We start from the raw sequence: 25,315 nt of genomic DNA on the forward strand, positions 1-25,315 counted from the left end.
CCCTCGTCAATTTTAGCAAGGTCCCTACTGTGGATAATGAAGCAATTAGAGTAGTAATAGACTAGTGTGTCAATAACAATGGACAACTGTATATGATGATCGTCATTAGTATGAGCCGTTTTGAACAGTATTTCAGTTTAATCACTGCATTTGAAACAAAGCCTTCATTCGAACTAGTAAGATGATACAATTTGACGTTTCTGTATCTGCATGGCAAAGCTGACGGTCGCCAAAATATTGCACGAAAAAAATGACACAAGTCTATATTATCAAATATAAATTTTTTAATTTGAACATATTATCCAGGGACTGCTCATCTGTTACAGGGAACGGAGATGGGTCATGACAAAACGTAACATAGAATTCGGGTGCGTTGTCAAATTTTGATAGAGTCCAAGGCCAATCTCACCACCCCTACCCCCACCCCTCCCATACTAATACAAGTCCTTTTGTCCTCTATTGTGACAAGTAAGTAGCACCCAGTTCATGCCACGGGAACAATAAATATATATTACATATAGGTCTACCAGTGTGTTTGAGCACATGTTCAGGTGTTTGCAAGAGTTGCCTACCTTTACCTGAATACAACACATCACATTACCTGCCATGTGCCACGCGAACGGATATTGATCGCGCAACGTTATCGTCAAGCAAAAAAACATCAATATCGTATTTTGCCCGACACCATACAGCGAAATCAGCTGTCATGTGAAGGGATCGCCGTTCTGATATTAGCGGTCGCATTTACTCATGAACATATAAATCACTGTTCTAGAAACCTTTCCAATCAAACAAAACGATTCGCAAGTATCTAGAGTATCCACAGGCCATTATATAATGAAAAGGTTTCATATAGTTTATGTGTTAACACTATTATACTTGACAGGCTGTTGTCACGTATGATGTCGGCCCAATTGTCCTACTTCAGAAGTCTTAATGAGATGGTCATGCAGAGTAGGAGGCAACTCGTTCAATTTTCAAATCATCAAATTGGAATTGTTGCAAAATTTTCATTTCATACCTTTCGGTATTAGAAAATCCTACCTGCTCATCTTGGTCATGTAACATGTTGTTACATATTGTTGATTTGTATGAAAGGGATTCATTTCATGGAATCAGATGCTCGCATAATGTTCATAGAGTCAAAGGGGAAGTACACTTGATCATCATGCATGAAAGTTGCTACCAGTAGGACAGGACAGTCATGCTCTCCCGTTTCCAGTAAGTATGTCGATAAGTGTTACTGTAGGCCTTTATTTAGGAATTCGCCACTCGTTTAGAGTATGTGTCAGTGATATAACTGGAGTACTGTTAAAATCGGCGTTAAACCAGCTCACTCACACGAGTATGTGTCAACGATGGGAATATGACACCCTATTGATATGACCTATGAAGTGGTTTCGTTTGCATCGATTTTTGACTATTGATACATAGTTAAGCAAGTGCTCATTATATTCTGTGTCCGAGTGAAACATGTACCACAGCGGTTAAAGCTTGCAAAGTATGCCTTTATATTTTGGTCGAAATCTTTATCAAAATGTGTCCATTTAGAATATAGATGTGTCCAGTAATCACTGGATATCCAAGAGTATCCCTTTAGGTCGCCGTTGACAAAGTTTCACCCATAAGACCATCATGATGTATGAAATATTAAGGAGAGTTATGACGTCCCAAACACATACTGATCTGCTATGACAGTAATGTTTATACATTGTATTCTATCAATATTCAGAGGTCTTAAACGCTTATTAAATCTTCGTTCTCAGTGCTGCATATGTGTCCTATTACGCAACCCTGTTCATGGAAGATCTAAGTAGGAATCTTACATATGGATCAGAGACAGCACTGTCAACATCCCCACATTCATAATTGCCCCTAATATTTGTTGTGTCAACTTCGACATGTGTTGCCAATATATCACTTCTCACGAAATTTTTGAGGTCGACATGACTAAACATTCAATTAGTTTTCTGTTTTCAGATCTGATAGGAAACCAAACATAGGAAGTTAATGGTTTGCAATCTATATATTGATTGTTAGCATCCGGAACTTCCAGGACAACATTGGCGTCTTAAGCAATAGAGAAGAAACCTTGCAGGGATAAATTTGATCAAGATGGTTGTAATGCTGTATTCTATCATGTTCGCAACGCTCAACTCGTTTTTTGGAGACGCGCTACCTTCAGAAAACTACACATTGAAGATTGGTGAGTTCAATTTGCTATACTTCCATATACACAAGTATTAATTAAGAGAGGCACGTTTATTACTTAAAGAACGGATGATGGAAAAAAATCCATGTATAACTTTGCATGGTTCGTGCAGAGTTTTGTTACTGGCACGTAGAACTTTCGATCATGAAAATGAATAAAAAAATTAAAAACGAATAAGTATTGAAACGTGACAAACACTAATTTGGTTAATTGCATTTGTAAAACCCAGGCTGTATTGATTGATATAGAGTCGTAGAGTTCAATGTTTTTGTTTGTAATTGAATTTTTTAAAATAGAGACCATATTGATGAATATAGAGACGTAGAGTGCAGATGTAAGTAGTATCATCCACGCATTTGATGCTCAATTAGTGGACACACTTTTATCCCCGTAAAATGCGAATGAAATATGTATATTTGTGTCACTTGCATTGAATGTTGAAATCTTGACCACTGTCGCTTTGACTTTAGCCTGATCACTGTACAGCAACATGAGCTTTTAACCGTTGGAATTCTCGATTAGGCTAGGTCCCTTGTCACCTTTAGACAGACAGACATACAGAATAGTTTATTTGCTTCATACTCTCAAATGATATAACATACAAAACAGGATAAAACAGGTTCTGCTTAAGTGAGTGAGTTTGGTTTTACGCCACTTTTAGCAATATTCCAGCAATATCACGGCGGGGGACACCAGGTTCTGCTTAAGACTAGCCACCAAGCGGCGTAAGACAGACGATATAATAAGTTCCAATATATGTGCACGTGGAATATATAATTAACGTATTAACATGTATATACATGTAGAAGACTGCGCCTGTATTCTAAAATATTAAGGCGGGTCCTGGCAACATAAAAGGGTAAATCAGTCGATGTAGATATGAAATACCATTGTTCAACTTCAGATAAATAATGTTTTCATTTGCTGTTAAACACATTAATACAACCCTCCCTTATACTTGTACAATTAAAACAAAATCGTAGATGCGCTGCAAATCTACCTGTTTCAATACGAAGATCGTCGCGAACAGCCGTAAAATTGCTGATGCGGCGTAAAGTAATATTCATTAAATTTATTCAATTCAAAGAGGAGTCTCACCTCATCTAAAGTTTGCTAATGCACTAATTGTTAAGTTGACATATAAGTCAGTACATTAATTTGTTTGGTGTTAGATGTTTGACTAAATGTATTCCTACGTGTAATCGTACCGAAGCAGTGTGGGACATTGCTTTATAATACCATCAGTCAGACTGGTTCAGAATGGCTGAATTATTTACATACCGCCGTTAAATAACTCGCCTATTGCGGCGTAATCACAAAAACAAAGATATCTCAATTTAACGTAACTCACTGGCTGCCCAGTTATTTTTCTGGCGCACGGGTTTGTAATTATAAGTTCTCACAAGTGAAAATTGTGAGAGAATTGCGTTTAAGGGAGGCCTTGGGCCCATTTACCCCTGAGTACACTAGGATGGAGAATATTACACTTCCTTTGTTCGGGTAGAACATTACTTGCAAATGTGTTACGAATTTGTAATGCTTAAACACTCTGCAAATGTCGACACGTTCAGTCGTACTCCGATCAAAGTACGATCCACGAACATTGTAGTTTGACAGTTGTCGTAAACTATGGGTGAACAAAATACTGCCCATTATGTGGGCGACAGAATGATATATATTGATGCAATGGATGTGTATGCTCATGTACAACGTAACACATTCGACACGAAAACTAACTTGTTGTAAATGGCGAAAATCGTTTTTCTTCTTTAACGTCAAAAGACAGATAGCTGTCTTGGTGAGAAAGTGATGTGTATGACGACAATATATTTTCGTATTGTTTTGTTCATTAAGAAGCAATACTTTTCAATACATACATCGATATTGCAACCATGTGTTTTGAGTCAACACAAAGTCATAAGACATTGTGATACCGTAATATATAGCAAATAAAATAACAGCGAAAATGTATCCAACATGAACATTTGTGCATAGATTCCCAAATTCACCTGATTGTGTGAGCGTAAATGATGTCCCCTTATTAATGGAGTATTACTCTTTCAATCAACTGTAATGAGTTACAGAAAATTGGGCATGTCCTGTTTTTGTTTTGACCATATTACTATAATGATAAATATATACCTCCCTGATTTCCCTTCATAATATAAAAAAACCAAATCGATAGTAAAATCAGTATTTATTTTTCAAGCCTGTTCGACACAACATACAGATCCTTTGATCCAAACATGAGATTGTTACTTTATTTGGACATGATGCGTACCTGTATCAATTTCATATGAATGATCTCTTGTATGGTGATCTTCCTTTGGTTGCTGAAGATCTTTAGTCAGTTTCTGTTGTGTAATGTCTCATAATTGTTTTGAACTTACAATGCTCTGATACTAGTTATATATAAACTGTGTGATATTCTAGCTATTGTACTCTCCATTGTCGACAGGTTCTTTTTATATGTTACAACTTTATAAGTGTTCTTGTCACGATATGGTTGACATACTACAGATGTGACTATAAATTTTAACTCATTCATATGCATGAGATGCAAAACAAACACATTTCTTAAAAAAGGAAACAACTATATATTATAATATATAAATAAATATATTCATCAGAAAGTAAAACCAAAAACAACAGTTTGGTGGAAATAAATGGGCGCAGTTTATTTCAAATTTGACTGTAGCTGGGAGCCTAGGGACCCAAAACCTATAGTGGGTGCCTACCCGAAGGTACCTGGGCAGCCCAAGCAAAGCAAAGGAAGCACACACCTACGAGGATATCAACATTCACATCGATAGGGCCTCCTTAAGCACAGCATCAAAAACCTAGAACACAAGCAGTGTACGCACATACAAATCAAAGTATTACCAGTAGGAGTGTCACACTGACTGGCGATACTGAGAGTAGTTAACAGGTAGGGTATCACATAGCCTGCTATTACTTCAGCGAAGCAAACTCAATGCAATTAACAAGCAGCAAAAAGCATTTGGCCCCCAGAGTCCCCGCCGACACTTCTCGTCTATACAAGAATGTCCCACCAAATGCACCATTGCTAGCAAACCACCAGATTTTTGGTATTAATAAGCTAGAAAGCCAACATATGAATGGTATTAAAAACATTTTCAAGGCTGTCATGCAAAATTGTTAAAAAAATGTCATTAGCCAAATCAGAGGTGGGTGCTATCATACACTGGGTCTCGGTACATGCCAGATATTTGACTTGTTATGTCATGTTTTACTAAAGTACCCCCTCGGCTACAAACAGCCACAGCAGCAAACCGATTGACCCTTTTGCGCTTATGCTCAATAGCAGCATTATTCTTGGCCCCACGCCAGTGTAGTCTAGGTAGCATCTCTGACCACATTAAGTTGTTTGGGGCAAAAGCTTAGCGATAGCTTCAATATCCGCCTCTATAACAAACCATAACTGTTTACCACTTCTATCGACAAGGTCATTGGACCCCAACTGTATAACAAGTATTTTCAGGGGTGGTGACCTCTGGATCTTTCGTTTGAGATATGGGATTAGTTGGTGCCACTTCATCCCCCTTTTCCCCAAGCCAAGTTATCTCTCCTCCAAGTTTCTCCAAAGACAGATGTAAACCTATCGGTCGTCCAACTGCACTTCTGAGTCCAGTACACCATCGATGAGCCGACTATCCAAATTTCTGTAAGCATTTAAAGCATTTAATGACAATATACTATATATAAGTCAAGTTGATTCTAATATATGATTTAGAGGCATTTGACTTCCAGTGGCCCCACTCCTTGATTGTTTGCTCTGGGATGCCTTGAATCGCAGCTGTTGTGGCTGCACCAATATGAAATGAGTGTGATTTTTATCATGGTGTACTGCAGCCAATAAATCTAAGAGCCTTAGCAAGTACAGCCCTGAATTGAAACTGAGTCACTGGACTAGTACTGTAGTGAAGAAACAGCTGAGGACCTCAAATTGTAAACAGCACACAATGAAGTGCTATGTTTGGCTATTTGCAGAGTTGAGCCATGACCAGTCTGATCAGTTTTAGAAAATCTTATTTTTAGAGAAATATCGTAATGTAGGACTGTGACATCACCAAACAGTAATCCGCCCTCATGTTTTGATCCAGCTGGTGTGACCTTGCTTATCCGAAGAAATCCAAAACATGTACGCGAGAACATGGCCTTGAACAAGCATGCTTCATAGCGTGATGAGCAGGCATGCTGCAAGCCATGCATCAGTTTATCAAGCAAACAAAGGGTAATTGGGGCCTTGCTATCATCCTTGGAAGACATGTTCCTCATACCTTTCAGCATTTTTCTCAATAGGAAGTCATCAGCTGGGTCAGGAAAGCCAAGTAATTTATATTGTCTGCCCAATCCTGACAAGTGTTGTGCAGCTGTAGCTAGATATGCCTGTTTTAGTGACAAGTAACCCAAGTATCTAACTAAATGCTGTAAGGGGGCTGGCCATGTGACTGGAAGACCTACTTGTGATCTGAACATCTCAAATTGATTTACTGCAGATTTATATGCTCTTCCTAGTATTTTCTGCGATCGAATGCTCTCGTAGCCTTTCAGCTTCAGTATCCAGTGATTCCAGATTGACGTTGGTATCTGTGTTGACTCTGAGTCCGCACCTGGTGTCAAAAGACGAAACCTCTGAAATTCAGATCGAGACAACGAGTCTGCTATTGTTTTGAGCTTACTTGGAATGTATTTGCCTCTTACCATTAGAAAAACTTCCAAACAGCTGAGAACTAATGTCCTTACGAGTACCATAACCCGCGGTGACTTTGCAGATAATTTGTTCAATATGGTCACAACCGCTTGATTGCCAGGGTTGAAAACAACTTTCTGGTGTCGGAGGTAATGACCCCACAGGATTACTGCAATGATTATTGGAAATAATTCTAAAAATGTGATGTCAGAAAGGAAACCAGCCTCTATCCATTCGTTTGGCCACTTTTCTGAGACCCATCTTTCGTTGAAATATATCCCAAATCCCTTGTCTTCTGCACCTGCACTATCTGTGTACAATTGAATCTGATCATTATCCATCCATAACCTATTATGAAATACAGATATGCCATTGTGGTTTCTAAAAAAAAGAAAAACCATGTTAATAAATCCAATTTTATCTCTTTAGTAATGCAAATCCTGTGATGTGGTTTGTGAACAGACTTCGTCAATCATTCTTCTAGAGAAAGGACGTCCCATAGGGATAGCTCTGCATAGAAAATTCAAGGTTCCAATGAGAGACTGCATCCTTTTCAAAGTGACTTTGCGTTTTCCCATTAATTCAGTAGATCCAGATACTTGGCAATTTTATCTGCAGGAATCACGACTAACATCTCTGTGTCAATTTCTAGGCCCAAAAAGGTGATCTCTGTACAAGGTTGTACTGTTTTTTCATGTGCTACATGGACCCCCAACTCTCCACAAAGATTCATAAAAGTACAGTAAACTACGGTTATAACGAACTCAAAGGGACTACTAATTTTAGTTCGTTATAACCGTAATTCGTTATAAGTATATATACAGCATAACTACAGCATATAGTCGGGACTAAAAAGTTTGTTCGTTATATCCGTTAGTTCGCTATAAGCGTGTTCGTTATAACCGTAGTTTACTGTATCTAGTGCTATGCTGCATTCATTTGTATTCATCTCACCTCCAAAAAGAAAGTCATCCAGGTAATGTAAAACATCTCCAGCTTGTATTGATTGTTGGACAGCCCATTGAGGAAAAGATGCAAACTTTTCAAAGAGAGCACAACTTGCCTTGCATCCCATGGGTAGACACATATCCACATAATACTGTTGCTTGAATTTTATTCCTAACAGATTAAAGTCTGAATGATTAATAGGACAAAGTCTAAAAGCGCTCTTTATGTAAGACTTTGCTAACTTGGCAGCCTTTACCTTAAGTTTGAACTATTTCAACTGCACTGTCAAAACTAGTATATTTCACTGATGCTGACTTATCCTCAATGTGATCATTAACTGATGAGCCTATCGGATAGGATAAATGGTGTATCATTCGAAACTGACCTGGTTCTTTTTTAGGTACAATACCTATCGGTGATATCCTGAGATTAGGTATTGGTCGATACTGGTATGGACCTAACATTCTCCCTGCTTTTATTTCTTTATTAAGTTTATCATGAGTGACCTCAGTGTTTTCTTCTGCAGATTTTAGGTTAGGAGATTCTTTTTCCTTACGAGGACCACCGTAGTTCAAAACAAAACCCTGTGTAAAACCTTCTATTAATTCTGCTGCCGCTACCTGATCCGGATACCTTTCGAGCAAACTTCTCAATACATAAGTCTTAACGGATGAGAAACCTTTACTGGGAAGCTGAAACTTTTGGCTTATTTTGGTTTGTTCGAAATCTGCAGGATTCCATGGGGTGAAGTTTGGTACACTGAATACAAGAATGGGAATACTTGCAATTTTATCTGTTACAGCTCCGGTAGTTGTAATTATAAAATGGCGATTGGCGACGGCCCTGTATGTTGGACTGGGGTGATCTAGTCTGGACACTCTGTTTGGAGTGGGTGTTCATGAACATCAGCCAATAATCTGGATAGATTCTTGCCCATGAATTGCTGGGATCACGTGCCTGTCTAATTCTAAAATGTTGATCATATGATCTCCAACCCATCCCATCATATTTTTGAGCTGCCCACCTAATGGTATGCACATACTTAATCAACTGTTGGTGCTTTTCTTGGAATCTTTCCAGATAAACGCTCATGTAAATAAGGAAGCATGTAGACCATTCCTCAATAGTGCCAATGCTGGCTGAAGGTTTTTTCATAACCTCAATACCACCCCTACTATTCATTGTCACCATCCCAATATGCTGTGATTCAACAAATCCTGATTGGGTTGTCTTCAGAATATTACTGTAATCAATGTAATCTGAATTCCAGGTTTTTTCTTTCAGTGATTATGTCAATGGGTCGCTTATCCCTTATTTCAAAACACCAAACAATGGGGGTATCGTTCATATCTTCAGCAATTTCTGAACTAGTCTGGCTACTCGACTGACCACCCTGTTCATGGTTAAAGTTGATTGATGGAAAAGTTGAAACAGAAACCGCCTCACCTGATTTTGGCGCCTTTTTGGTCTTGTCAGCCGCCATTTTCAATCGTTTGTAGCCGCCTGTGGTCCCTGTCCCCTCAGTGTTCTGCGTCGTCCGTGTTGCGTCGTCTGTCCCCTCTGTCTCATCTCGTTGACGTTTTCGGCCGTCTTCCTTCGCTTTCCTTTTCGGTAACTTCTTGCCTCGTGGCATACTTGTTGATTGGCGAGCCGTTGGTTAAATTTAACTGCACTTAACTGCAACATTGGCAAGAAGAGACAAAAACGCGACTTGAATCTGTATATATAGTCAATGTTACCAAGTGGGGGTAACTCTCACGGCCCATCAATATTCCAGGCCGCTAATAAATGAATTTATCCTGGAATTTCCTGAGCGGATAAATTTAAATATATATTTATAAATTGTATACAAGTAACAAGCAGCTGAGACTGGAAAAAGAACAAATGTTTATCCAATTGATGAAACCCAAATTGAACTCGAGAAGGTATTAATAGATTTGTCATTTCAATCGTAAATGTTACACTGTTACTTTACAAATACTGAATATTTTAATTCAAATGTCTCCCTACAATAATTGTTAAATTACTTGGTGTCGTCGCTGGAGTGTGTAAATACATTATAACGTCACAGTTGTAATTTATGACGTCATCATAAGTATGACGTCATATTATATGTCATTGTCAGTTACACTGAAGAGCGCTGTCATGAGACAGCGAAAGTACTATGTCTGAAACTGACATAAAGTACATGATGGACTAACGTGGACTTTATTATTTTATTATATATATATATTATTCACATATATACTATATATTTGTTTTACAACTATTATTACAGAAACGTAAACCGCTTAGTAACACCTGAATTCAAAATTAAACAAAATTGACAAACAAATGACTAAATCATGCAAAAAGTAAAAAGTAGAGCAATTTATAATTTAATAATTTTTGTTTTAACGCACATCGGTGCATGGTTAGGTATCAGTGATCTGTCAATCAAATGAACAAAAACAATTATAAAAATAAACAATTATTATTTTCTGAAATTATGTTTATATATTTAATAAAACTAATCATATATACAGTTTGAGTGCAAAGGTAAAACAACATTAAATATTGACCTTTCTTTAACCTACTGATATGAAATTATCACAATGAATAAAAGCTCACACTGCAAAGACAAAACGTAAACATCGATATTTCAAGCATTAATGTTGCATTCATGTTAAAGTAAGAAAACAGTACACCACACCTTATTTGTCAATTTTGAATATACACAATGTTCAAACAAAGTTAATAAACGGTAATAAACGGTTGATTATCAAATATGTATATGTCAACTTGGCAATCAGAATCTACCCTACAATCAACGTAGTGTTATGTAGTTTTATGCATTTCATTCTAACCTAGAGAATATGATGGAATCTTAGATAAATACTGTGATACTTGCGATGTCAGGCGGAACTAAAAACTGTTGAATTTACCAACTCATTGTAAAGTATCTGTTTTGAATTCCGTCATTCTAGCTACATATATCTTGCATGCACATTATAAATATATTACGCGAATACATCCAGCTGATACAGTGGAGTTCTCAGTACAGAGTGAGTGAGTATGGTTTTACGCCGCTATTAGCAATATTGCAGCAATATCACGGCGGAGGACACCAGAAATGGGCTTCACACATTGTACCCATGTCGGGAATCAAACCCGGGTCTTCGGCGTGACGAGCGAACGCTTTAACCACTAGGCTACCCGACCGCCCCTCTCAGTATAGAAGAAAATCTGAATTTTGATTTCTTTATGAGTATGAGCTGACGTTTTCACACTTGATTTAATTCGCTTGATTTCGTCTGGACCATTTGTATTGATGACAAAGAAATTATAAGATTTGCCGATAAAATATATGATTAATTCAGTTATGGATATATATATATATCTTAGTGCGAAATATATGTTGTGCAATAGGCGTCTGAACATCGGCGTGCGCGAAACGTAATTTTGCAACACTTTCAAATGTAGCGGAAAGCTTACGTCGGCGTTCGTGTTTACGTTTCTTCTACAACATACTAAATTGGCGTGGTAAAAATGAGTGACCAGGCCGATAGTGACATTGCAGATAATGCTCACGATATATAGGGGATCTTATATGAGTTTTACATGTCATACTTTGTTACGCCACGAGTGTCGTCACTTTTAGTGATCTGGTCGTGCAATCGTGTATTTTCATTCATGAACAAACACCTTCGGAAGCAAAGTCACGAAATACGCTTCGAATGGCGACACTGATGGCACAACCGGAGTATCAAACGTAAGTCTATATATCTGTCCAGATAGTTTAAACTGACTTCATTTCACCACGCTTAACCTTTTATGTTAAATCAAATTGAAAGTCGCGAAAGTGACGCTCATTGGGACCCTCGATCCATCGGTAGACATTGCATATGGATATGGCTCGATTATATGATGCCTGCAGCAGCTCTAAGCATAACTAATATAGAATGCAAAGCAAATTTAAGGCATGTGACTATCTTGTTTGGTTTTGTGGTAATGTCTCTCGCTTTCGTGAGATTCCTTGTAGTTGTAACAGCGAAAGACGTTTCACAATTTTTCATGAATGAAAAAGTAGTCCCGCTGTGACAGAGGTCACGGTTATCCAATCAAAACGAAAAGAACGAGGTCAACCTTGTACGGCACACGTATGACGTACGGATTTATTAACTATCTTACCACCTGTATCTTCCCCACGTGGGTAATAAATGATCTTTATGAACCCCGATACGTCTGCACTCGTAGGTAATAAATGAACGTATGGTGCGGATTGCCTGCAGACTCAAGTATTGACTAACCGTTGTCAAAAAGGGGAATATTAATGACTGTGGAGTAAAATAACGTTCACTAAATCATAAACTTTGTTCTTTCAGTGTTTTTAAGTCACTATGTCAGCGATGTGGATATGGTAACTATTAATTCTACAAACACCAGCTTGGAGATCACAGAGAAGGCGGTTTCATATGAAACCCCTTTCATGTTCGCCCGTTCATGTAAGTATAACTGATGTGTTTGATGGTTGAATGGGTCATAGTTTATTCTGGTTCCGTATTACATGAATGATTCATGTGTTAATGTGTTTCACAACAAACAAGCTTGACATCCATTGCGCCAATGACAGGCTGTATAATTATACAGACGCAACGTTTCAGGGATACGTCATGCATTTTATCAGACGACTCCTAAATATCTTTGAAGACTCATCCTTGGTGTCCTGTTTATAAGTTCGACTATCACAAGGTCATCACGAATTCTATTTTTTATGCAGCACTTTCACGTATTTCCTTTAAGTAATACGTTTCTTTATTTTAGGCCATTATTTACTTTTTCCAAGCTTTATTTTTTGTACACATCCATCATCTGGTACAATCACCATAGCAACTTCATTGGTAACATCACAGTAATCAACACCAACACCTTGTTTCAATACAGTATAAAGCATGAGCTTAAGCATACTATTTTCCATTAAGGCGTGTTGTATTCTGCAGTTATATTTCTGGCACTTATTTAGATGTAATTAGTAAAACGTAAACATTTCATCCAGGACCGTTTACAAATGACACTGTTAAAGCCAGATGTGGTGGTATGTGCATAGAAAGTTATTCAAAGCTGGCGGCGGCGATTAGGCGGATAGATGACATTTGACCGTTTTTGACCTCTCTAGTAACAATCCGGTTCCACAAAACAGACTATAAGCATCCTAAGGGGTCTCCTTAGAATTTGCCTCTGTTCAACCAGCTGCAGCAAATGGGTTCCTGGCAGGTTGAGATGGCAATTAACAGAGACTGTACCTCCCAGGTAGCTGAGAATACAATTTGAATGCACAATGATGCGTTGACTGGTGGAATACATTATGTAGTTTGTCCACACGCTGTATAGATTATCATTTCAAGAACAGTTTGGCATTATCCACGAGCAACTGTTAACAGGCCGTCGTTATGGCGCTGGAATATTGCTAACTACGAGGTAAAAAATATTCACTTTTAAACAGACAGTATATTAAATCGTTGAACGGAATAATACAGAAGGTCCATAAAGAATGTTTTTGAGAAATGAATATAAGTGTACATTTGTTGCAACGAATTACACAATTTGTTGTCTCAAGTGTTGTTACTGTGACGACTGCCTTCGTGGTCTAGTAGTAGTGGAGGTAGAGCGTACGCCCGGAGAGCGGAAGGGCCGGAGTTCGATCCCCGGCCGCGTCATACCAAAAGACGTTTAAAGATGGTACTTGTTGTTACCCTGTATGACGCTCGGCATTAAGGTGCTAAAACAAGGACTGGTCGGCTCGGAGTCAGTACACTGTGTCTGAGTGGGGTATTCATGTTAAACTGCGGCATGATATCTCAGTGGGCTAGGACTATAAATCAGCATCGGTCTGGACTAGTACAAGCAGCAACACACACACGTGCATGCACGTCGCTATATAAGTGCAATAATCTTCGACGCGTCGTTAAACCCCATTTCACCTCACCTCACGTGTTACTTGTCACAAATTCTTGCTGATGAAGCAGTTATTAAACTAAGATTTTGTGTAAAGCTTCGTTACCTTGACGAATAGAATTGACGATGACGAATTCGTAACTGAACGCGCAACAGAGGACTGTAACCGCATTTTAAGCTATCACCACTCTAACGCGCTCTGAATATCGTTTTTAAAAAAGTTTTTTTTCTTGGCCCGAATAAACTGACGGCCAAAAGAAACGTTATCAACGATATTTCTAGGATAAAATATGACCAACACAATTTGAAGCAGCAGTATTGTAGAAATTCATCATTCAGAACAGTAAAATGCGAATTTACTAATTCAACAACAAAGTCCTTGACCTCCAACAGGGACATTTCTTGACACGGGGTCATTCCTCCAGTATTCGATCAACAACATTGGTTACAACTTTAAGGTGACGACGGCCCAGACCGTTCAATACGGGATATGACCTCCATGAGCGGCAATGCATCTTCGAATGCGGCGTCGAACTGAGTAGACAAGCGTCCTCACATCGACTGCAGACATCGAAGACGACGCACCAGCTGGCCCCAGAGATGTTCTATGGGTGACAGATCTGGTGATCGAGCTGGCCACGACAGGACAGTCACGTTGTTGGCGTTGAGGAAGTCTCTAGAAATATGGGCTTTATGGGGTGTCGCGTTATCTTGTTGGAACACCGTCCGTTGTTGACGCTGGATGACAGGAAGAACCACTGGCCGTAAGATATTGTCAAAGTAGCGTTGTGCTGTCAGATTGCCTTCGATGCTGACAAGTTCCGTCTTCTCGTCCCCGCAAATGCCGCCCCAGACCATCACACTTACGCCCCCGTAAGGTTCCACCTCCTGGACACAACAAGAAGCCAGGACTCTAAGTGGACACAAGTACGTTCACCACGTCGTCGATAAGCTCGCGTCCGCCCATCAGGTTTAAAGAGTTGGAACCTACTCTCGTCACTAAACAGTACCATTCCCTTTGTTGCCATCGCTGAGTTTGCCTGCACCACGTCAGTCTGGCACGTCGATATTGACGGGTCAAGGTCATGCCCTTGAATGGGCGATAAGCCCGGAGACCATAATGTCGTAGTCGTCTGGCCATTGTTTGCCTGGTGACCGGATGTCCTAAGCTGTTGGCAGCTGATGACGTCAGAGTAAGAAATCTGTTCCTCAGATGAAGTGCCCGTAAAAAGCGGTCATCCTGCGGGGTCATGACCTTTGGTCTGCCACTCCGTGGTCTGTCTGCGGTTCTGCCAGTCTGTCGGAGACGTGCGACCAGTCTTGTAATGGTCATCTTGCAGCAGTTCATGTTAATGGCAACCTCTCTCTGTGTCGCTCCCATCTGCAGCATACCTATGGCTCTCTCCCTCTGGACAGCGGTCAGTCTTGGCATGTTCGTTTGTGTTAATCATCCCAACCAATGATAGGGAACAGATCCGTGTGTAATATATCCCCGGAATGTGCACGATAATTTAGGAAAGAATTTTTTTTTAAATTGCTGACAACATCTCCCAAAATCCGCAAAGCACGTGCAAAGAACGACAGAACATGAAGGCTGTATTCGTGAGATGTTTTCGCTACTGTTTTTGAACAGGTTGGCATCTTTTTTTCAAAGTGGCAAATCAGTTAATGTTGGTAACGTTTCTTTTGGCCCTCAGTTTATATTGTCATCCGCATGATAGGAACCACAACCCTTCATTTTGTTACCAATAATTGTTAATATCACTTTATGAACTGTATATCAGCCATTATTGAAAAAAAGGTCCGTTCCTTAGAATAATACCCTCTGTGGAGATCGGTCGTCAAATCATCTGATTCATTCCGAGCTCGTCATAGCGATTTGAAACCTCTAATTGACTAATCGGAATCGATCATTTTACCATAACCATGTCACATGAGAACATATTCTCTGTATTTTAAGACGTTTTAAACTTGATTCAGTGCGAACACTGCTTCTACCCGCCGCCGACGAAGTCATCATAATGAACAGAGAGTTGTGTGACAGTATGATCACTGACATGATACCGGAATTGGTTGACATGGCCTTAACCTGCCATGGTGCCTACACTCCAGCACTTCCAATGTCAGTGTGTAATGATAATACGGACTTGGGGCAAGAACCTGATGGCGCAATTGATATATTTGGACACAACAATGTCAACCCAGTCATTAAGATGCTTCCCAAACTGATCAGCAGGCTGGAATGGAACATAGTGTCTATATTTCACGACTATGGAATGGGTGAGTACAAGAAAGGTATTCCGTTGCTCTGAGGAGACTAAAAGAAGGCACCTTCTGGAAACAAAAGTATATAACTGGGAATTCACGATGAGGCAGTCCAAATAATTACTCTTGTCGTACAGATTGGTAAGAAAGGCTGTTATCACAAGGAGGAGCAGATGTAGAGAAGACACTGAATAAGATTTCTAAGTTGTTTCTTTGATTTCAAACCCTAATGGACAGATGAGGTGTTGAAGCAAAATGAGGCCATCTAGGTATGATAACGATGATCAATACTAAACAAAGCCAATGTACCTTATTTAATTATTCTGCTCAGAACTACAAAATATAAACAATGTTCGCAGCACATGCAGTTACAACTCTCTCTGACACGCTGTCTTCGAAAGGGATACAGGCTGTCACGTACATTATCGATGGTGACGTGACATCGGATGCCTCATACAGACAGCTGTTGTCACTCTATAACAACACCACGGCTACGAACAGGAACCTCCTCATTATGTGCCAAGTGGACTGTTTCAACAAACTGCTCAAACAGGTATCCGAAACTAAACTATTTACAATGCACTTCTTGTGTGGATTCCGTGTTAAGAGGTCCCATGATGTTCGTGGACCACCCGATCCCGTTAGTCGCCTCTTACGACAAGTATAGTCGCCTTTTACGGCAAGCATGGATTACTAAAGAGCTATTCTTTCCCGGCTCTTCACGGGTGGGTCAGGCTAGGTGACTTGGTTGATTGGGCGTAATCGTACCTCAACAGCGTGGATCGTCCTTCTCAATATCAATCACTGTATGGTCTGGTCCTAGCTTATTTACAGGCTATGAAACAGACAAACCTTAACTCGACATCGACTGGCTCTATTTAAAATCTATTTATCGTTAAGGGCCGACCATTTGAATATTCTGGGGTTTGGTTGGGCCGAAAAGGCTGGGAATTTTAATTGAGACAAGATATATTTTTTAGCCACAGCTTCAAAACCAGATATTTGTAATTAAATGGTTATTATATAAAAAACCCATTCATCTTGAAACAATCTTTTTGTTTTTTGTGGCAGACATTTTCTTTTTTTTCAACACTCTGAAGCATAATCATTTTTTAAAGATTTTTCTGATTATTTTTTTAAATTGAACTGCGGATAACTGGATAAACATATTTGAGATTTGATGACTTCGCGTTAACGATCTTCCGCTATATCCTGTACAAGATAATAAGACAATACGAAAACTATTATAAGCTTTGTTAAGTGTATTAAATTAACAAAACAAGATGCATGGCTATATGCATACGATTTCCTTTATCGATTGGTGAAATAATAGCGCATATTGTTTTCAGGCGAACGTGTTTGACAAAAGGAATCAGAACAGGACAGCGATCTGGAAGTTTTCAAAATGGCTCATCTATCAAGAAAATGTCTCAGAAGTGTGTCTTACCCATGACCTTGGAATAGACAATCTTGCTTTGGTCACGGTGCCGCTGCCGAAGTCAAGTGGATCCTTTAGTGTAATATGCATGTACTCTCTCGACACATATGTGACAAAAGTGTGCACAATGAACCCGGCCTATATTACAGAAAATAAGAAAATACAAAGAATACTACTAAAAAGAAGATTCTTTCATAATACTACTAAAAAGAAAATTCTTTCATATTACAATAGTTAATCTCTCATGCCATGACAGATTAACATTACCAATATGAAAGAATCGGGTGATCCTTAACTTCTTTTGAGTAGTATATTAAATAGCAAGTTTCCCACAAATACATTTTTTTTAAATGACTTCATTGAACATTTGAACCGACTACATGTAATCATGACGCAAATATCACATACCCCAACTAATTGCTTAAATGCACTTTATTGACGTGTCGTGCTGAATATAACAAACTGTATAACGTGTCTCCAATTAAGCATGCAACATTTTGTAAACTGATGGAAATGGAAATATGTATTGTCAATTACGAACGTGGCGAGTTCATGTTTGTTTTGGGGGCACGGATGTGCATACTTGCGTTCCTTGAGAACCCCACACATCTCACGATTGTGGGTTCGAATCCCGGTTCGTCCGATTCCATTTCCAGGTCTGTCAGCACCATTACCCGTGCTCGTTGATTACACTAAAGTTGTAAAGATGTAGATCTGAGACCTGCATCACATAAAACATTAAACTGATTCGCCCTATAATAATTGGAATACTGTACAAAACGGCTTTAAACTCAACACACTCACTCACGGTTATTTTGATATGTAGATATCACTTATGCTTCGACTACTTTCAGCTTGATCTCCATCAACATTTACACAATGTCTACAGCCAATGTGTCGATAATACCACGAGTCGAGGCTATGTCACAACCAGACACGACATGGTCCAGGTAATGTCAGTAACAGGTTGAATTTTGTGGATGAAGACATACTAAAGTATGCCGCTTAACGTCAGTTGAACGTCACTTTAAAATTCATACATATCTAAAATAGTTTGTAATGATTATTTTATTAAGATGTTTTATTGCACTAATTACAAACATTGCGATAATTGCGACATTGGCCTTAAGGAGATAAAACAAATACTGGTCGGCTCTGTATACACCAACGTTATTTCGCTCGTCCACAATATTTATTCAAGCTATGTACTACACATTCAGATGCTGGAGAAAAACACGGAGAGTTGGCAAGGACGGATAGATACCTTATTATACAGACAGGAAGGTCGAGAGTTTAGCCCGGTTGGATTCTTCGATCTGGAAGGACATCTAACTCTGAACGTAGAGGTCTTTCCCAACACCGACTTTGGGTTTAATAGGCGCACACTACATGTTGGAACAAATATAGTTAGTTGCTTTGTTACATGAATAGCTAATGCGATGTTAAATCATTACATAAGCTTAAAATTTGAGAGTCGCGTGATTATCTTATGCTCACTTCACTATACTATCATATCGAGTGCTTGCATTTCATAATTAACAGTGCGCGAATTGCAATACGGTAGCAGATAGCTTATTCTGACAGTGATTTGAATGTGCGTTGAACAAGCTTTTATTGGCTGAAACATTTTGTTACCTGTGTCAAAGGTTCTTGAAATTTATGTTCCCTCTTTTATGCTTAACACAATCCATAAGTAAGATTAAACTGTTGTAATGTTGTAATTAATAGTTCATTCTTTATAGTGGGATCCATTTGTGAAACTATCGGACACAACGAGTTCTGGCTTTGATGGGCTATGCTTCGACCTTCTTGAAGAAATCTCAACTTTGCTTAACTTCACGTACGTATAACAATCGAAACTGATAAGTCTATGACACTATACAAACACTGACACGGCTGTGTCCATAATTACGACTACAGACTACAACACTGACGGGGTGGTCGGGTAGCCTAGTGGTTAAAGCGTTCGCTCGTCACACCGAAGACCCAGGTTCGATTCCCGACATGGGTACAATGTGTGAAGCCCATTTCTGGTGTCCCCCGCCGTGATATTGCTGGAATATTGCTAAAAGCGGCGTAACATCACACTCACAACAACACTGACAATAGACTCAAATATGAATTTCTGTACGATGTATTGAAACTTTCTGTAAAGTTTGTTTAATGTGAATGTTGTTTTATGTCGCACAGGACGAAGACATATAATAATCGAATCTGTCCCAGACAAACATACGGAATACGTCAGCATCACAAATACCTACTCCTCCTTTTATGGTTCTTTTATTACTTGATGTAAAATTTCAAAAGTGGCATTTCTCGGGAGGTGACTTGTGACCATCTAAATTTCAAACGTATTTGTCCATGTGATTAAATTCATACAGAGACCGTGTGCCAAACGTATAGTTGACTGACTATGTTCGGGAAGCATGGAACACTCGCGATCAAGTTTATTAGGAAATGCAAGCTATGGTAGTACATTACTCTTGTTAGGGTGTATGTTGTCCTTACTTGTATCCTCTCGTGATCGAACAGTTGCACGATTGTAACAAATATTATTCGTTATTATCCCATATAATTGCAGTTACACTGCCACTATTCCGGCGGACAAAGAATTCGGACGGGTTCTAAATGGGTCATGGACAGGGCTCATTCTCGGACTTGAGAAGAGAGTAATGCTATATCATATCATATAGATGTGTGATTATTTCATATAATTATTTCGAGAGGAAAGAGTGCCCAATGGATAAATCTCACACCATGGAGATCTCTCATTTTCATAATCTGTAACATACATCTCATTATACACTTTGCTTGTCATTTCACAAACATGTTATAGATAGTGTCACACACATGAAATGAATAAACCGAATCCGAACAATTTTACAAATTAACGCCATTCTTGTCAACAGTACAACGGTCATGTTGGCAATGCAATGCTGACACCTACCTATATCTTTCAGGAACTTGATCTGGCGGTAGGACCATTGACTGTTACTGTGGAACGAGAAACAGTGATGGACTTCACATTCCCTTTTTACTATGACCATGCTGTGGGCATCTACAAGCTGCCAGACCCGAATGGAACAAAGTGGTTGAAGTTGATAAGACCGTTTAAAGGCACGGTTCTCGTGTGCTTAGCAATTTCCTTGGTTGCTGTTGCAGCCTTGTTGTGTGTTATGGAAATGGTTGGGTCTTCCTTGAAAAGTAATAGCACCACATCAACAGGAAACAAATACTTCCAGGAGAGCCTCTGGTACTTGTATGGCGCTATGCTATCACATGGTAAGGCCATACATATCGCCTCGGATAACAATTTCCATGTAATGGGTAATCATGTTCGTACACAGCATGTACGACTCCTACTTCCACAAATGAGGAAAACGTGTTCATATTCCTGGCTTTTTTACAATGTTTACTTTTTCACATCCGACTTTCAAATCACGTTTCATGAATACTGAAAGAAATTACTCTTTCAAGGGTTTACGCAACTTAACATCATTCCCATTGACGAATGGTGTGAAATGTGTCCATGGTTACCAGTGGTCATATAAAAAGCGTTAAACCTCCTTCCATTATCTTAAAAAATCCCATCTGGACGATTCCGTCGCTTACAGACATCTGAAACAAATCAACTGCAATATCAACAAAAGAATAATCAGTTAAGAAGCGGCTATGCCGTTTGATCCAGAACCACATCTTCAGGATTACCAGATGATAGTTTCATTTTAACAGCTCTAAATATATTCCTAAACAGTATAAATAATAACCTTGCAAAATGTCCTGGTTCTCGCTCGTGTCTTCAGGCTATTAAAAATACTAGTTGCAATCATCCAATTTTACTTATAATTAGTTTATGTGCTTGCTGCTGGCCAATGCATCGGTTTTTGGGGTTTTTTACTTTCATTTTGGGGGAGGGGGGTGGGGTTAGTTGGGGGTGGGGTTAGGTGATGTTGGGGGACCCAGCCATATTGGAATCACTGGTACCATGATTGTTGATGCTGCAGTTAACCAGCACCAATTCTGATCCCATACAGTGATTATAAACCTGTGATTAGATGATACATCAGAGATCTTATGCTAAAAAAGTGGGACACCAAAGTAGGTAGAAATATATTACATCCTATAAAACCAGCTATCGGTTGAAAACTACTTTGGTTTAACGTAGTATATTTGTCATTTTATATTTTTGGCTAGACTTGCAAACTTTCGCCAGTGTCTAAAGGGAGGACCATGCAGCTTGAAGAGTATGGTGATCTACCTTTGGTTGCTGGCGATATATAACCTGTTTCTACATGTACATTATGTGGTTATGTATTGTCATATCCTTTTTCGTTTACATACTCGTTTTCAATAATCTGGTTGTTTTTTGTCCTTTTTTCGACACATATACTATGTTCTAAATTTACATATCATGTTTATTACTATTGTATCGCCAATGCGATGTGAAACATTAACTCACTCACTCACACAACCAGTGCATACATCATTGGGTTCCATCTCATGTAAATGCATACAAATGTTTCAGGTGGCAGCGAGCAACCCAAATCTGAGTCTGGGCGTATTCTGGTTGGGTTTTGGTGGTTGTTCTGCATTGTAATCGCTGCTTCTTACAGTGGAACTCTCATTGCCTCCCTCACTGTGAACAAAGAGATACTGCCATTCGACAACATAGCAGATATAGCATCGCAGACTGAATACAGCTGGGGCACCGTGGGAGGCAGTTCCTATGTTACATACTTTGAAGTAAGTGTTTAAACACTTGGCCGCATTATGCATAAGTTTGTCTATTTCTGAAAAATTAGTTTCTTTTCAGTAAAAACTGTAGGAACTAGATTTAGGTTTGTAAATTTAATGTTTTGTGTAAATAAGACACAACATACTTGGCACGTTCTCTGTCATATATTAGTTATTAGTTTATATATATAAAGTGTATTTTGTTTGACCATGTATGTATGTATGTATGTATGTATGTATGTATGTGTGTGTGTATGTGTGTGTATGTTCGTGTGTGTGTGTGTGTGTGTGTGTGTGTGTGTGTGTGTGTGTGTGTGTGTGTGTGTGTGTGTGTGTGTGTGTGTGTGATTTGTTTGACCATGTGTTATATTAACTTAGAATGACCCGAGTGAATCGAACAGAAAGATCTGGCAAGGGATACAAGGATTCCAGGGTTATGATAATGATGTTCTGTCTCAATCTGCGGATGTCCACATGAAGAAGGTACTGGAAGGATCCTATGTTTTCTTCAACGACAATGAAGCTTTGACTCCATGGAAGTCACAGCATTGCGACTTGGCATTCACCAAGGAAACATTTCTTCCCTTCACGTATGCTCTTGGACTTCCCAAAGAATCACCTTATGCGGATATTTTTTCTAACGTGTATGTTGCTATCTGTAGTTGTAACTTTTATGAATTTGTGAGCGAGATTGGTTTAAAGCTGCTCTGAACAGTATTTCGGTTATATCAAGAGCGAAAGCTTGATGTTCGACTTGAGATCGTTGACGTTTACTGTTTCCTGAAACCAATGAGAACGGTTATGTGACTGACAAACTAACAATTATTATCAGGTCAAATCTTCGATTCCAGCATATCTAAGGGGCGCAACATTGTACAGCGATACTACTGGGCCATAAATGCCCCCTTTCTAACATACATGTAAATATATCAGTACCTTTTATGTATCATAACAGACGGTTTCGTGAATATTTGAAATTTCCATAAAAAGGACCAAAACAATTTATAATAAAAATAGATAAAGATCCAACGGTCTTCAAAAATAACTCCTGCTTAATTGACCCTCGGCTTGAGGGATAAAATCATTTTCGCAGACATCACATGGTTGTGTGGGGAGATATTTTGTGAAGCTCACGAGGAAGGATAACATTGTTTAACATCTTCATTCCAAGAAGGGGTTCATCAAATGCAGAAAGAATGATCGACAGAATGTCATCTCTCAATAATAATGTGAACATTCCGATTCCCGTTCCACAAAGCGATCTCATCGGTGCGATTGTATATGTTAAAGTATAGGAATTACGTTCGTATTTTGTGAAACGGCGAGCTGTTGTATCAAGTCTGGAACACTGCACATACACGTGCGGGCTAGGGTATTTTTTATAATCTTGTCATCACTCTTGTTTGTGTGTTCATTTATATGTGAATATTGACATAACAACGATAAAACCATTTGCAGAGTAATAAAAAAAATATCAAAGAGGCCACTGCAATATTCCGACTATGTAATACTCATGTGCTGCTACCATTTGTTCGTAACGGTGTTCTGCCCCACCGATGACATACGTCATAACCACATGCCAAGTCAAGTCAAGTGTTTACCTGAACAAGATCCGGAATATATTATTATATACAAATTCAAGAACACCTTTTTCTTGGCACAATGAACCCGAAATGTGATGACGTTCGAGATTCGAAAAAGTACTGACACCATTTAAGCTTTGTTTTTTTTATTCAGGATGTTGAAAATTGACCAGAGCGGACTGTTCATTAACTGGAGAAGAAAATGGTGGCCACAAGAGAATTTATGTCTTGAAGAGGGCAAAGCCAGTGCTCGAGCTATAGCACTTATGGACATACAGAGTGCATTTTATCTGATTGCAATCGGTATTTTCCTGGCTGTCTTAGCCTTAGGAATCGAGAAACTCGCAAAATATTATGTCCCCAAAAACGCCAAGTTAAATGTGTAGCTGGAAATGCTGGAAATGTATTTTCTGGGGCTCCAGATGACATCCTGCTATAAAACATTTCAATCCTTACACTCTATTTTAACGTTTGTTTAGATTGTTCATGTTTGGAACGCCTGCGTGCAATTAAAGGGAATTGAATGATTTGGAAAGTTGTTAATCCGGGCTTTTTCACTGTTTACGGACCCGTGCAGATAAACCGGAGTTAACTGAATTTACTTTCTCTTATATATGAATCGTTAAGCCCACAATGTGGTGGGCAATAACTTATTTGCTTTCACTGAATGGCCATGGGCAACACATTTCAATAGATGTAGTTAAAATACATGATTTACATACTTTATGAGTGATCTGTTCTGTCTAACATTGCATGATTGACACACATACATGTAGATCACTTGCGTAGAAAAAGAATTTGTCTTAAGACGTTAATGTAATGTATTTACATATTTTGACATGAAGTATAGCTCGATACATTTACGACGGGTAGTATCGTATTTGGACCAAATGAGAAGGGAACTATATTCGTCTTCTATTATCTGAACTTTCATCACATATACCATAACGCTTGCAGCATTTGGTCTTACCCCAAGAAATCATTGACATGCTTATAAATGAACCAATTCAACAGCACTATTCCGAAAAATGTTCCATGGAATATATCCTTGATAGGAGTCAGGTTCTCCATCCTACCAAAAGGAACTAAGCAGATGACGACGCTTTGGTTACATGGGCAGCGCAATTTAAACGATTTTTGAAATACCTCCTGCAGGTATATATCAGTATGTGACCACCTCAATTTGGTATCCTTGGTACATCCATTTCTCCTTCCCTGATAATTTGTTTACATACTGAATAAGATTTAATGCAAAGTTATGTTTCTTTACCAAATCTGAAACTATTTCGGTTTGCAACAGATTAATGACTCCTGTATGTGTTCAAATGGTTTAATTGACATACTGACTTCAGAAAATGCGTGATTTCATAAAAAAAAACCAACATGAACATGCTAAACATGAACAACATGGCTGATGATCTCTTCGCGGTAGCGCTGTCCATTGAGATTTCCCTCTACCACTATCAAACGGGTCCTCTGTCTTGCTG

The 25,315-nt window shown here is 38.9% G+C and overlaps 1 protein-coding gene and 1 long non-coding RNA gene across 2 annotated transcripts; both read left to right on the forward strand.

The window, feature by feature from the left end:
* Positions 1-2,156: 2,156 nt before the first annotated feature.
* On the forward strand, positions 2,157-15,835 carry LOC139443457 (uncharacterized). Its single transcript, XR_011651732.1, has 3 exons — positions 2,157-2,206; positions 12,239-12,358; positions 15,789-15,835. It is a non-coding gene; the product is annotated as an uncharacterized lncRNA (long non-coding RNA).
* Positions 15,836-20,525: 4,690 nt separating this feature from the next.
* LOC139442114 (glutamate receptor ionotropic, delta-1-like) lies at positions 20,526-24,214 on the forward strand. The gene is made up of 4 exons (XM_071222914.1): positions 20,526-20,793; positions 22,037-22,254; positions 22,624-22,889; positions 23,983-24,214. Exons 1-4 carry the CDS (start codon positions 20,526-20,528, stop codon positions 24,212-24,214), a joined length of 984 nt encoding a protein of 327 aa, XP_071079015.1.
* The last annotated feature ends 1,101 nt before the right edge of the window (positions 24,215-25,315 follow it).

This window comes from Haliotis cracherodii, unplaced genomic scaffold (genome assembly GCF_022045235.1).
Source record: "Haliotis cracherodii isolate W230 unplaced genomic scaffold, xgHalCrac1.p SCAF_5, whole genome shotgun sequence".
Classification (NCBI taxonomy): domain Eukaryota; kingdom Metazoa; phylum Mollusca; class Gastropoda; order Lepetellida; family Haliotidae; genus Haliotis; species Haliotis cracherodii.